Here is a 14069-nt window from a genome sequence, read left to right as displayed (position 1 = left end):
ATGTGCTGAACAGCGCTTCTGAATGCAAACATATGCACAATTGCTATTTACACAGTTCAGTGGATGTGTATTTTGATAAGTTTACAATATTAGCAGTAACTCCAGTCACCCTGTCTTAACAGTATTTAGGCTGAGCTGCTTAGATAAAATGTTCAGGAGATTTACTACCTATGTGGGGGATTTCTGGTTCTTGGTGTGATATGCGAATTAGTATAGAGTTGGGATTATAAACTAGTAAGTAACTGTACCGCTGTTATGGATTATTCTTGATCCTTTCTAATTCTGATGGCTTTTACTGAATATATAGCCTGTGGAAGACTTCTCTTCATCTTGCTTAAATTGCTAGTGAATCTGTTGCATTGGGTTAGAGACTCCCATATTGCCAGATTGTGTTACAGTAATTGGTATCTTTACTTCATCTCAGCAAATGTCCATGCTTCCTTTCTGACCAGGCTGCTTGGGCAAAGGGTGTGCCTTGTGTATTTTTGTTAATTGGGTCTAGCTGCCTGCATGACTTCCCTATGGTGTCCCTGCACACTTTCCTTCAGAGATGAGGAATAGGGCGGTTAAATCATCCAACTTCTTTCATTCCTCCTCACACTCAAAAAGGTGTTGATTAGTTGACATTTTAGCTGGAGTTTAATACAGCTACTTGTTTGCCACTTTGGTGCTTAACTTTTCTTAGATTAACTTGAACTAACTTATCTTTGTTGGTAATGTTTAGACTTTCTTTTACCCAGTATAAGAATAATTTTGGTATTACCTGAGGCAGTTGCTATTGGAGCTGTTAAATTATTTCACTATTGTTGAAACTTCTTCAACTTGCTAGAACCAGCACATTTTTGTAAAAATGCTTCTTTAAAGGATCTTGAGAAGTGTTGGTGGGGTACAAGAAGGCAACAGCTGCTGCTGTGATCTTTTTGCTTCATCCTAGCTCTTAAATCCACCCTCTGCTTTGGAGACCTTCAGGTCTCTGTTTTCTTTAGGTGGGTGCTAAAGTGATGCTACATCAGCGAGTCAGTTGATGGCAGTGCACTTGTGGGAGAGGAGAGTCTTGCAGTGCCCATGTGTTGGTTTAGATGGAGGAGGGACAACAGAGGAGCTATGTGCCATGGCACTGAGGCCAGTGTTAAGGCTGGACTTGGTGTGGGAGAGTGGCTGAGACCAGAGTTTTGCATGTGCAGCAGGGAACTGCATAACAATTTTGATGAGAAAATGTATAAAATGGCCAGCAGAATGTTTTTTGCATAACTGAAAATGCAATACTTGGTGATATCTGTGAATAATTAATTTTCATTGAGATTATAGAGCTCAGAGTTCTTCAAAATGTATGGACTGCTGCCCTGGCTCAGGGAACAAGGCATCTGATGTATTGGTGATGCAAAGAGAGAAGTGTGTGGGTGAAGGAGGTTTAAGAAAAATTTTCTAAAATACTCTATGCCTTAGACTTTGTGCTTCACTGCAGGTACTTAAAATCTGAGTTCTTCTGATGGAGCACGTATGTCATCCTTGTAAGCAAACTTTATGCAAGGGAGATCTTCTACAGTGTTACCACGAAAAGCAGTCCAATCAAAAATGCTTTCAAAACAATTTTGTGGCTTGCTGCAGTTGTTATCTACTTCCTCTTCCTTCTACTTTTTCTTCTTCATCCTTTTGCCCAGTACTGTGAGAGTAGCATGACTTGTCCTGCTGGCCATGAGTTAGTAACACGTCCTGGCTGAGAGCAAAGGATTTCTTAAGAACTGTCACCTTCTGTGAGGCTGGGTCTTGGCCTGATGCTGGCCTGGAAGCAAGGAATCAAGCCACCATCCCCTATTGATTTCCTTGTCTGGCTCCAGGAAGATGGGTTTGTGTGCTATCACTAGGCTGCTTTTGGGGTTAGTTAAAAGATAGCTCTATGGACTAAGTGGGTATTTTTGCATTTCAGGAAGAAGAAATGCCAGAGGTAGAAATTGACATTGATGACCTTCTTGATGCAGCCAATGAAGAGGAGAGAGCTCTCAAATTACAGGTAATATTATTTTATAATTTTAAATCGGAAGGTGGCTGGGTCGATATCTTGTGTTTGATTGAATCCACTAAAGTGTAGAATCAGAATGGAGAGATTCCTAGATCCAGTCTAGCATAGTCTACCAGACCGTTCAAAGTTAGTAAAAATCCTTTTAGATAAAAAATTTTTAGAAGGTAGGTGATAACACTAGTAAATAGAAGTTCAAAGAACACAGTAATAGAGGGAGATATGCTAAGCCAAATTAGCCTCATTCTATTTGTACAAGTATATAAAATAAAGAACAGAAAACATAGAAAAATGAAGAACAGCACATGGAAAAAGCTATATGACTGAGAGTCAGTTAAGATGACCAGATAGTTTCTGTAATTCACTTCAGCAGTAGAAATGTGTTTACAGACCAGAAATCTTACCATGTGCTTAGGCTACTGGCAATTATTTCTTTCTATACCAGAAAGAAATTGGAACCCATCAAAAAGTTCAAAGAAAGGGTAAGATGGTCAGGAGCAGGAATTAGTTGGGAAATTCAAAAGCTATCTGCCAAAATTAAACAGTTTAAACCAGCCATCTAAACTTTTGAATTTTGTGTGAGGTAGGAATTAATGAATAGAAGAATGAGGGGGGAAAGAAAAGAAATATCATTGCCTTAATATAAATCTCTCTCTAAATCAATAAATAAGACCAATAGGAAATGTCTCCATTTATAATATTATCAGATGCACTAAGAAAAGGAAAAGTGTTTTAGAGTCGTGGCTTGCCCTCAGCTTGCTCCCATGGGGGTGACTAATGTGATGCTTCCATGCAGCCCATCTCATTTTAGTGCCTGTTAGCACCCTTTTCTCAGTGCCCGCTGGCCAGCCACAGAGACGTGGGCATGGCCCCAGGCTGTTTGCTCAGCGTTCATAAATAGCTTTGCTGCTTCTGCCTAAACTAGCTGCAGCAGCCCCCTGCTAGGAATGCCCTGCTAGGAATAACTAATGTCTCTATTTCTGCATTGCAAAGGCTCTCATGTCCTCACAGAAAGCTGCCTTTCACATGTCTGTTCCTGGGAGAAATGTTCTTGGATTCTCCTCCTCTTCTCAGTTTTCCTTGGAGACAGGGGTTTTGTAACTTCCCACCTAGAGAAAGAAGCCGTTATTTCTCTCCTGGTACAAATCATTCTGATCCACACAGGGAGCAAAGGTGACTTGTATAACTTTGGGTTTTCAATAACATCTTCATTCAGTGATTTCTGTTCTTGCTTATTTTCTTTCTCCCCTCCCTTGCCTGGTTTCATACCATGACTTGTTTATGTTCACTATTACTCTGTATGGATACTGACACTTTCATATTTTGCTTCTAGGAAACTCTTGTAGATTGCTACAAACCAACAGAGGTAAATGACTTTTTTAAAATGCTATTAACCTGTGGAAACTGTAGTTACGTTCAAGCTAAAGTAATTTTATTTTTATTCTTATGATAAAGTAATTAGATGAATATTAATGGCTAGCTAATAGACTTGGAGCTTTATATCCTAAAAACGTTTGTGCCTGTCACTTAGCTACAGTAGGAATGTGATTGTGTCCTGTGGAGGAACTGCTGGTCATTCCAGCTGAACTACCAGTATTGTTTGCTGTAATGTCCTTCTGGCTATACTGACTTTTAAAGCTGCTATGTTACAAGAAAACTAAATATAGTTATCATCAGATGGCTAAAATATTTGCGTGTTGGACTGTGCTCTTCACTGTGAAATCATTTAATTTTATCTAGGACAGTAAAATTTATTCTGAGAACTTTTATGCAGATATGCATCTTGGCTAATTGTTTGTGTGAATGGATTGAATAAAATTGTGAGATAACCTGTACTAGCAGGATTTAGTTACTCAACTTTCAACTTGTGTATCTATTTATGTGTCCAGTGCCAATATAGCCTGCTTTTCATGCAGTAATGTGTGCTTACTAGGAAGAGTAAATATTATAAAGAAACCCCTTTGACTCATTGTAAAAATCAAAAGTCTAGGTGATGGGTCACTTAGTTCTGTTTACATAGTCAGTTCTTTCCCAGAAGTGGCTGCTGCACAGTGTTTGATAGAGGGTGCTGATAGCCTGTTGGCTTACAGGATTTCTCTTGTCACAGACCTTTCAGCTGTGCATGACTAGAAACCAGGTGTTTGGTTTTGAAATAAGGCTTCAAATAGGTTGGTTCTTCTGTACTATCTGCAGCTGTAGCCACATAAACTGGTGGGGCTTAAGGATAGTCAGACTACCAGGAAGAACTGCTGGTGTGGTTGAATAGGCATTTCACAATCCATGAGATATTTTCTTCAAGGCTTTTCCATTTTTATTGATTCCTGTGGTAGATTGGGAAGATTCTCCAGAATTGCTATTATAGTTGCTGGTACAAACATTTTGACAGTGGGGAATTGACCCAGAAAGACTCAGCTGATAACATCTCTAGAGTTTGTTGTGTGTTGTATCTTGGTTGCCTTACAGCAGATAACACACATCTTCCATTACGGAGATGCCATAATGCCACGTCTTCAGCTGTCTCACTGTAGTAATGCTACACTACAAATGACCCTGTTAGCCTTCTCCAGCCTTCTCTAAGCAAGTGCCATTGAACCTTGGTGCTTCTTCTTACGATAGGTGTGCAGATGGATACAGCATGTGGAGCCTGCTGTGGCTCTTGTCACAGGCTAGTAAGAGAAAGCTGGAGTCATGACTAGGTGGGAGGAACAGGTTGCCAAGGGTTTAACAGTCAGTGATGTGCTGACCTCTTATCTCTGAAGGCAGAGGAAGAAGGCAGAGATCCAATAATTACTCTTCTTCCTTCTTCCTTAAACATGCCATATGAATTATTTTTTTTAGCTGTGAAGTTTGACACAATGCAAGGACAAATTTCAGAGAGCTGATAAGGATACATGACAGATGGCAGTGAGTGTTCCACTGGAAACCTTGGTTCTAGAACTGCAGGGAAGATTTGTGCCATACTGGTAAATGAAGTTGGTGTGGCAGTTCTCAGGAAACAACATTCTGGACACATCCTTGTGTGCCCTCAAGCCACCTGGGTCAAGGTGAGATTTTAGTACTGAAGTGGTGACCTGTGTCTTCAGTCCTTTGTGGATGGGATGGAGGCAGCTCCCTTGTCTGTGAGAATTTTCATCTTCCTTGACAATCTATAGAAATAGCCAAATTGAGAGGGTACTCAATCCACTCACTCTGTACACTAGCTGAAAGGAAGTTGTAGACAGATGGTGTTGGGCTCTTCTCCCAGGAACTAGTGATAGGAGAAGAGGACATAACCTCAAGCTGTGGCAGGGGAGTTTAGGTTAGACATTAGGAAGCAATTCTTCACAAAAGGGTTGGTGGGGATTGGAATGGGCTGCCAAGAGATGGAGTCACTACCATGGAGTTGTTCAAGGAAAGGTACTTTGTGCCATGGTTTAGTTGACAAGGTGGTGTTTGGTTGTAGTTTGGACTCAATCTCAGAGGCCTTTTCCAACTTAATTGATTGTGTGATTCTGTGAGGATAGTTTCCAAAATGAGTCACGTCCCAGGACTCTTTTACCATAGCAATTTTTCTTCATCTATGGCATTGTAAGCCCAGTAATACTGCATGACTGCTAGCTTAGGCCACTTAAAAATAGTGATTTTTATCCTGCCATGTGTGGACTAAAGAGCCTTTTAGTTGGCTTAAACTTGCTATGTAAGGATCCATACCTTGTCTAGAAAATCTGCAATCTTTATATATTTGCAGACCATTCAAAACTATTGAGGTAGTTGGCTTGTGAAAGGATTTTTAGAGGATTTGTGGAGAATGGATATGAGCTAATGTAATTTCTCTTTCTGACCAATGAAATACAGTCTGTCAAGTGCACTAGGGGTTTTATGATCAAGAGTTATACAATTTGCAAAGGCAGTGATCCCTAAGTGGGGGAAAAATTATGTAATATGATGTCCCTGCTATTCAGAACAAAAAGAAAAATAGTACAGGCAAAAAGCTTAACTCAAGGCTTTTACCCAGCTGTGAAAAAAACCCTCTAAACCTGCAAATGTATATCTTAAGACAGTTTTGCTCAGTATCTTCCATTTAGACTAAAGGTTAAGGAAAGACTGAGGAATGTTTATATGTATCCTGGATTGACTTTCCATCAGGAAGCTGAGTTATCCAGGTCACTTAAAACATGGAAAGAGTTCCCAACTTCTTTAATAATTTGGCCAAAGATAGTAGCTTACAGTAACTAATGAGGAACTGTTACAAAACCTTTCTTCTAACGGAAATGCCACTAGACTGCTGAATGTGCTTTAAAATATTAAAAGCTTTTCTTAGGTAGCAGTTATGGCTGTTTTAATTTGTATGGAAATATGCTTAATGTGGGACCTTTATGTAAAGAATTATTATGTACACAAACTCAAAGGATTTAGTATCTGCTAAATCAGTGCCATGATCAAATTTTGGATTTGAACTTTTGTAATTGAAGAGGAGCAGGGAGCAGCATCCTCTTCCTGCATCATCTGTGTTCCAGTCAGTTCTTCATACAGTCCCACATGTCACTTGTGGAAAATCCCACTCTGACCTTTGAGTTGCTGTCTCAGCTCTGTCTGATGTTCTCTGTCATCATCTGATGGTGGAGAATCTTAATGTTCACAGTGAATATAACAGATTTAAGTATAATCTACAACCTTGATGATAGATCTTTAGTATCTTTAGATACTTCACAATACATTCTTACTTAGGATAGGAAGACAGTTGTGATTGTGAAATCCATGAGGTTTTTTCAAGACATATTTTGAAGAAGGCTGACTAAATCTGTATTGCTGTTATCTCTGCTATTGGTAACAGCAAGGCCACTTATTTAGACTGGGCATTGGAGAAAATTTGAAATATTTATGGCTGATGTGAATTAGAGCTTCCAGTAGTGAGACAGTCAAAGTGATGACAGGAAAAATGACAAGGAAACTCTTAAACTGCTATGGGAGAGAAATCCAATGAGTGGGCAATTTTTACGCTCACTGGCTCCAAAAGATGCAGCTGAGCAACACAAGGTCTGCAGATAATGAGTGTTTGAAGAGAACCGAATAAATTAGATTTGCAGTTTATTTACTTCTTTCTTTTCTTATAGAAATATACAAAGCTTAAGATGAATCAGCTGGTTAAATCTATTTTGTTAGTACAATTCTTCACTTAGTGCAAAATGGGAGAAAAAGGAGATGAAATTGCATCATGAAAGGAAGTTGCATAGCTGGAAGCTTCTAGTAATAATTTTTAATATAGTTTGCAAACAAACTATGTTGAATTGTTGTGCATATTTTCTGGAGAAGTTGGGCAGAAATTTGATTAGTGACTACTCAATTACTCCAGTGGTTGGACTATTTCAGCAGCTTCTAACATTTTTGAAAAAGGTAGAGGTGCATTTGCTTAACTGTATGTTTCTCCAAGTTTAATTCCTAGTTGGAGCAAATGACAGGCTTGTGATGCAACTTTTTAGAGTTGTCTAGGCACTGTGGTTTTTAAAGATAAAAGCTCTTTTGTGTACGTATTGACATATTGCATGTTTTTAGTATACAGGCATGAATAGAAAGCTCAATGCTTCTGAAGGACCTTATGTTCATTTTGGTCCTTATATGTTATCAATTATTTCCAGTTAATGTTACTGTTTGTTTTTTCTATTGCAAGGCAGCAATATGTAGGATGCCCACAAGAAGCAATAGTCACTGCAGATGTGTCCTAAAGCCTCAATGTAATGTGCTGCCTTACATCTGGGCAAGTCAGGGCAAGTGATGGGTGGTAAATTATTAAGTAACGGCAAATGTATTTTATGTCCATATTACTTGAAATGAAATAGGAGAATTTGAAGAGAAAAAAGATTAGAAAACATGCTTGTTTAAAAGTAATGCAGACAGATTCATTTCAAGTAAAACATGATGTCTTGTTCATCCATTTGACCACTGAATTCAGTGAACTAAAACTTTTTATGTGCCTGCTGAGATCTGCCCTATATTGTACTACAGCCTTGGGGGGAATTAAGGTTGCATGTTTTCATTTCTGCAAGTAATCATGAACACAACTTATAAATACCCGTAGCAATATCAGAAGGGAAGAGCAAGTGGTGATTTGACAGGAATAAGCTGTGCTTGTTTTCATGCTGCCGAATTGGAGAATCATTGGGTCCAAGTCTTAACCGTAGCTAAGCTTTGTGGTGTGTAGTTAGTGCCTTATACACAGCTCACCAAGAAGCTAAAAGGCTGCAAAAATTTCATGCTCTGGACATTGATGGTGCTGTGGCCTCACTGGAGAGGGCATGTTGAGGGCTCAGTGAGGCTACAGAGATGCTGCACTGGTTCTTGCTAATAGAAGGCACCTTCTGGCCCTGTTCTTCCAGAGCAGTTCCCTTTTCTCTGTACAATTGGCTTCATGGGGGGTTGAGCCTGTGTGGAAGAGAAGGTGTTTGGCAGTAAGATGGGTTATTATTTAGGTTCTTATCTCAAGTAGCTGTGAGATCGCTCTCCAGGCTGACTTTAGTTTTTACATCCAACTAATAAAGCCATCTCCAAGAAATAGCCTTGGGCAAACAGTTAAGGAAATCTTGGGTTTTGACCTGGCTATAGGGAAGTAAAGCTGTGAAGGAAAGCTGACTTAGGATTAATTTCATGCTCTAGTGAAGCAGGAGGACTAGAAACTCTAAATTTCAGTTTAAAAACTAGTCCTACTACATATGTACTGTTTGAGGAAGAGAAATCTGGAGAGGCAGAGTCTAATTAGTCTCCAGAATTAATTGGAAGACTTGAATAGGAAGCCTGGAATTCATTGTCTGTCAAATGACCTCATTAAAACAATGTCACACAACCAAAGCAGAGAGGTGAAGTGATTTCCTCCCCTTTCCTGAATTATCTTTTCACCTTTGTTTTTTGCCTTTATTATTTTTTTGCCTAAGGCTGAATATAGATGAGTTCAAATGAACTATAGATTTAGTCTCTCATTAAAATTTGCCTTTAGAATTAGAAAGATGTCTTCTAGAAACAATGATTTAGTATTACAAATTAAAAAGACTCTCAATACTTGTAATAAGGGTGCCTCCTTGCAAAAAAATCGGTAAAAAAGAATTTTAACTAAGTGTGCATACATTTTTGCACTTTCTAAAGACTTTATTTTTCATTTTATTTACCAAGGCACAAAGTGCTGGTGTGAGATTTTTCTTGTATTATAAGTGAATGTAGCCTGTGTATTCCTGGCTATAACCCTTCCAGGAATAATCAATTAGTTTTTGAGTCCTTAGCTGAATTATTCTTGTTTTTTATCTCCATGAATTAAATCAATATATATAGGTAGATAATTCAAGCTGTATTACAGAAGTGCTTTTAACATAGATTAGTACATGATCAGCTTTCAAATGTCTGATGCTGAATTTCAGCATGTCTTGTTAGGGGGGATTTCAGTAAAATGCTCTGTGTAAAATTTTTTTTGTGTACAAGGTAGAGATAGATGTGGATATTAGGTCTTGACTCAAATGGCCACAAGGAGCAACACTGGAATTTTTGAGCAATGGCTTAAGAAAATAGAATGGGTATTGCTGACATAAATCTGAGTTGGTTAGTTATAAAGTGAAGATTTACTGAAATACTGTGAAGTCTCCTTTCCTGCTTCCATGAGGTAAAATCTTTTCTAGAATGCTGATTTTCCTTCATGGGGAAGGAAAAGCAAAGCAAGACAGGCACCAGAGCACAACTATGTTGATGACAGCCAGCTCCATGTGAGTGTCAGATGAAAAGTGATACTTAAATCAGAAATGTGCTGAACCAGTGCTGTGGTTTGGGTGTCTATGGAAGTGCACAGCAGCGCTCCTGCATTATGCAAAATGTCTGCCACATGCAAAATGTTCTTGTTGGGTTTTACTCTTTGGTACTGCAGACTCTTATTTCAAGGGGAAAAAAAAGTTTCTGAGGGATATGAGGGATAAAACCTTTAAAATTATTATATGTACTTCTTCAAATGAATGCCTTCTCTGCCTTAAGAATAGTTGCAGTTGCTTCAGATCTCCTTTTGGAGGATGACCCTACACTTTGGTTTATTTTGGCAGCATTAAGTTTCTGGTGGTGTTAAACTTGCCTGAAAACTTCAAGCAAATATCTTGTTTTGCAAAAGAAGGTGCTTGTGATAGCTCTTCAAAGTTAAGGGGAGGAATTCCTCTCTTTTGCAGTAATTTCATATTAAAAAGCAACTGACCCTTGGCTACATTTCATATCTAAGGGAAACTTGCTCCAGACTCTACTGAGCTGTGGGAGAATGGGCAGAGGAATGGCAGGGTGGGATATCCCTAATGACTACAGAGTGCCATGGGTGTTCCTGTCCACTCTGCAGATGTCCTTTCCCATAAGGCTCTTACTTCAGTGAAGTTACTGGAGAGTTTCCAGATGCAGTGTCGTCTTGTAGAGTATTTGTGGCTTGAACAGACAATTTAAAAAGTTTTTCTAAGGGAAGAACTGCACTTCAGCCCATTCTTCTCCAAAACTGTCTTAATCTGATGGGACTATAGTTTGTTGGTTTTATTTAAATGAAAAGACTTGCTAAGATGCAATACAAATGACACTAATCCCAAGTGAAAATCTTCTAAGATTGCTTTATTTCTCTAATGGTTGTACTGCAAACCTTTATATAAGTTTGATAAGTAAAAAATCCTTAAGTGTGTTTATGTGTTTCAGGTAGCACCATGCCAAATAGTTTTGCATTATCTAACAGATCCTTATAGTGATGATGTGATGACACAGTACTAATGCAAAGTTTGATGAAAGCTGTGAATTTTTAGAGTAAGCATGTCTTCCTCCTTCTAATTTTTCAGTGGAGAAGTAGTGGAATGTGACAAGTTTAAAGTTGATATTGTTGCAGTGGCTTGTGCCTTTATGAAGTAAGACAGCCTCAAGAGGATGGAGGGAGAGGATTAGGGGGTTTTAAGAAACCTATTTTATGATTATATGACTAGGCTATCTATTTAGATGGGAAGCATGATATTGATATGCATAGATGTATTCCTGAAGTGGCCTTTGCTTAGTTTGGAGACCCCACTGTTGTGTAGCTGCTCTGCCTTTGCTGCTGGTCATTGCAGCCACCGGATGCAACAATAACCTTGGTGCAACAGTATATGCAGCTCACTATAGATATGCATAATCTGTCAGGAAAGGAAATTGGTTTTTTGGGACCATGGTGCCACCAGAAAAACCTGACATATTTCTGAATTTAAAATAGACGTTTATGCAGACTTTCCTTACACAAAGTGTAACACCTTGTAATACATGTTTGTGTGACCATTTTTGAAAGGTGCTGTCTTGTCATTTAAGCGGTGACTTTGTTCACTGGAATTTTTAACTTCAAGCATTCATCCAGGAAATCATGCTTTTAGTTATTTCATAGAATCATAGAATGGGTGGGGTTGGAAGGTACCTTAAAGATCATCTAGTTTGGCTGCCAAGGGCCAGGACACCATCAACTGGGTTCAAAGCCCTGTCCAACCTGGCTTTTCACATCAGCCTAACTGAATAATTACATTCCATGTTTACAGCCAGCTAATTTCATAAGAACCTTTTTGTAGGTTTATACACAGTACTGTGGATAAACATTATTTTCCCAATGTGTCAGTAAGGAGGTCATTTAGCTTTTAATGCACCTGCAAGAAATTGTATGCCAGAAAAATTTCAGAGAATGATGCAAATCTGTAAGCTTCTGTTCTCACACAGTTTAAAAAGAGGAAATCTGCTGAAACTGGGGAAAATATCACTGTGAATGAAGGCCTGGTCCATGAATTAGTTTGTTGTGTTCCGGATTTTTTGGGATTTTTTTTCCTGGAGGGTTTTGGTGTTTGTTTGTTTGTTTTCAAAGTAGGGTCATTCACTTAGTTCTGCAACCAGTTTAACCCATGATAAACCAGTGGTGCTCCCTCTGGCTCCTTGTTCCTGCCTTGCCTTGGACTGACACAAGTGTTAGTGTGGGCTGAGTGGTGGGCCTGGTCAGAGAGCTGAGCCAGCTTGGAAAGTAGCAGGGCAAGAGGAAAAACAGCTGAGTTTTTTAGCCAGATCAGCTTTCTTGTACAGCTCACTATGCAGCCAACCAAAATACTAGTTCCAGCATGGAGAGTGGCAAGAGAAACACCTCTTTTGGCAAGAGTGCTGATTTCTGTGCAGGCTTAAGCTGTGGAAGTCTGCTCTGACTGTTTGCATTGTATCCAGCCTTAGGTTTTGCTTCATTCAGTAGTTGTTATAAGGCCCTGTGCAGTAAAAGCCTGAAAGATGGGTTATAACTGAGCCAGCATAATCGCAAGGAAAAGCTCGTTGTTCACACTTCTGCTGGATGGGAAGGATGTGTATAAGGTTCCTGGTGATCAGGTCAGAGACATTACAGCTTAGCAGTCGACGCTTAAATAAAAATGTATAATTTGCATTTTTTTTTTTAAACTTGATTATTATGGGATCATTAAAATTACTCATAGTTTCTGTTTTTTTCCTAGGAATTTATCAAAGAGCTGCTAACTCGGATAAGAGGAATGAGGAAACTCAGTCCCCCTCAAAAGAAGAGTATATAAATAACTCAAAGTAATAGCACTCTGTAAAAGACATGTCAAGGGAAATGGGACTTTGAATACAAGACCTTTATTAAAATAATTGTCTTTCTCCACAACTTTTTTGATTTTATTCAGTTTTGACTCAAGGATATTTTTTTTTGGTGTGTTTTAAGGGTTCTTTTTTAAGTGTCAATTATTTTTTATCAAAAATATCTACAATTTGGATGCTGCTCAACTTTCACCTGAGGATTACTGAAGCAAGTGAAGAATCCAAGAGTTAGAGATGAGGGGCAGCAAGCCTATGTGGTGAACCAGAAGATCTTGTAAATTTACAGAGCTAGGAGACTTCTCCTTGCAACTAGTTGGATAACGTTTCTTAAGTTGGTTGTACATTTAACTCATGGATGTCAAGTTTCTTGTGCTTGTCTGTACATAAATTTTAAAGTGGGTTGTGAATACTGTTTCACATGGATGGAAGGAAAAGTTTGTTATAGTAAATTATTTAAATAGTGGTTATTGCAAATTTGCTACCAAAAGGTACCAATTTAGATTACTAAAATGAATGCTGCCATTTTCTAATACCCTTAAAGCAGCCCTGTGAAAAAATCTCGTCATATCTCCTTGTTTAGACTGCAGCATATGAAAATTGGGAATTTTAAGGGCTTAATTTGTAGACTTAAAAGTTATTTGATTGACTTTGATGCTTTGCTGGGATCACTTCCTCTCCACCTCATGGTGTCTTGGAGCTGTGCTAACCTATACTGAAAACGGGCCTGGAGTGATATCTAGAGAAATGTCCATGAGCATTTAAAAGCTGATTCATGCTGGAGGAAAGGCAGTGATACCAAAATGAATTGCAAGTACTGTACTGCATTTAATGATGTGGTCTTAATCAAATGCAGATTCCTCTCCTATAAAGGCAGGCAAAGAGTAATACAGCCTCTGTTTATGGCTCTGCCCTGAGAAGTGGGAGACTTCTTAACTTGGGCTCTCTTACTTGTAAGAGCAAGAGCAGAGATCCCTGCTCCCTTCTGGAAAATGTCCTAACTAGAATGTTTGGTAAGCTACCATTTACTGGTAGGTGACATTAGTCAGGCATTTTATATCAAGGGTGCTCTGAACATATTTTATTTTTCAAAAGAAGTACATGTTTGTGAATTTTATGTATACTGGCAAGCTTTTTTAATGTATTTAATTTTGTAATGTTTACTGATGATTTTATTTACCAGATATTTACTCAAATAAATGGAACAACTTGTGACTTGTTACATGTACACTTTACAAGACTACTGTTGCTGAGTAGGTTTGTAAATGGAGTTGTTTGTCAAAAAGAGAAGCCTGTAAGGTGGTAAGTACATGGGAACTCAGCTGTACTGACCCTAACTGGCTTTTAATGTACCCAGTATCACTCAGCCCTTGCCCAGTATCACTTATATTCCTGTGTAACCTGGTGCGCATTTGAAAGTCTCCTCCAGATGAGGCCTTCTCTCCCTGTGCCCTAGGGAATTTAAAAAAGGGTGGGGGAAAAAAGC

The 14069-nt window shown here is 38.8% G+C and overlaps 1 protein-coding gene across 2 annotated transcripts in view; it reads left to right on the top strand.

Moving 5' to 3' along the window:
- The window catches only part of PPP1R14C (protein phosphatase 1 regulatory inhibitor subunit 14C), a 50469-nt gene extending 36664 nt beyond the window's left edge, over positions 1–13805 (top strand). The window contains exons 2-4 of one of the 2 annotated variants that reach the window (XM_059841983.1): positions 1928–2011; positions 3351–3383; positions 12484–13805. In XM_059841983.1, the coding sequence (XP_059697966.1) occupies positions 1928–2011; positions 3351–3383; positions 12484–12558 (192 nt within the window). In that variant the 3' untranslated portion in view covers positions 12559–13805. The remainder of the gene's footprint in view (positions 1–1927; positions 2012–3350; positions 3384–12483) is intronic. The other variant, XM_059841984.1, reaches the window with a different exon arrangement.
- Positions 13806–14069: the final 264 nt, after the last annotated feature.

The sequence above is a fragment of the Haemorhous mexicanus genome, chromosome 3 (genome assembly GCF_027477595.1).
Source record: "Haemorhous mexicanus isolate bHaeMex1 chromosome 3, bHaeMex1.pri, whole genome shotgun sequence".
Lineage (NCBI taxonomy): Eukaryota > Metazoa > Chordata > Aves > Passeriformes > Fringillidae > Haemorhous > Haemorhous mexicanus.
This window is presented reverse-complemented; position numbering and strand designations above follow the sequence as displayed.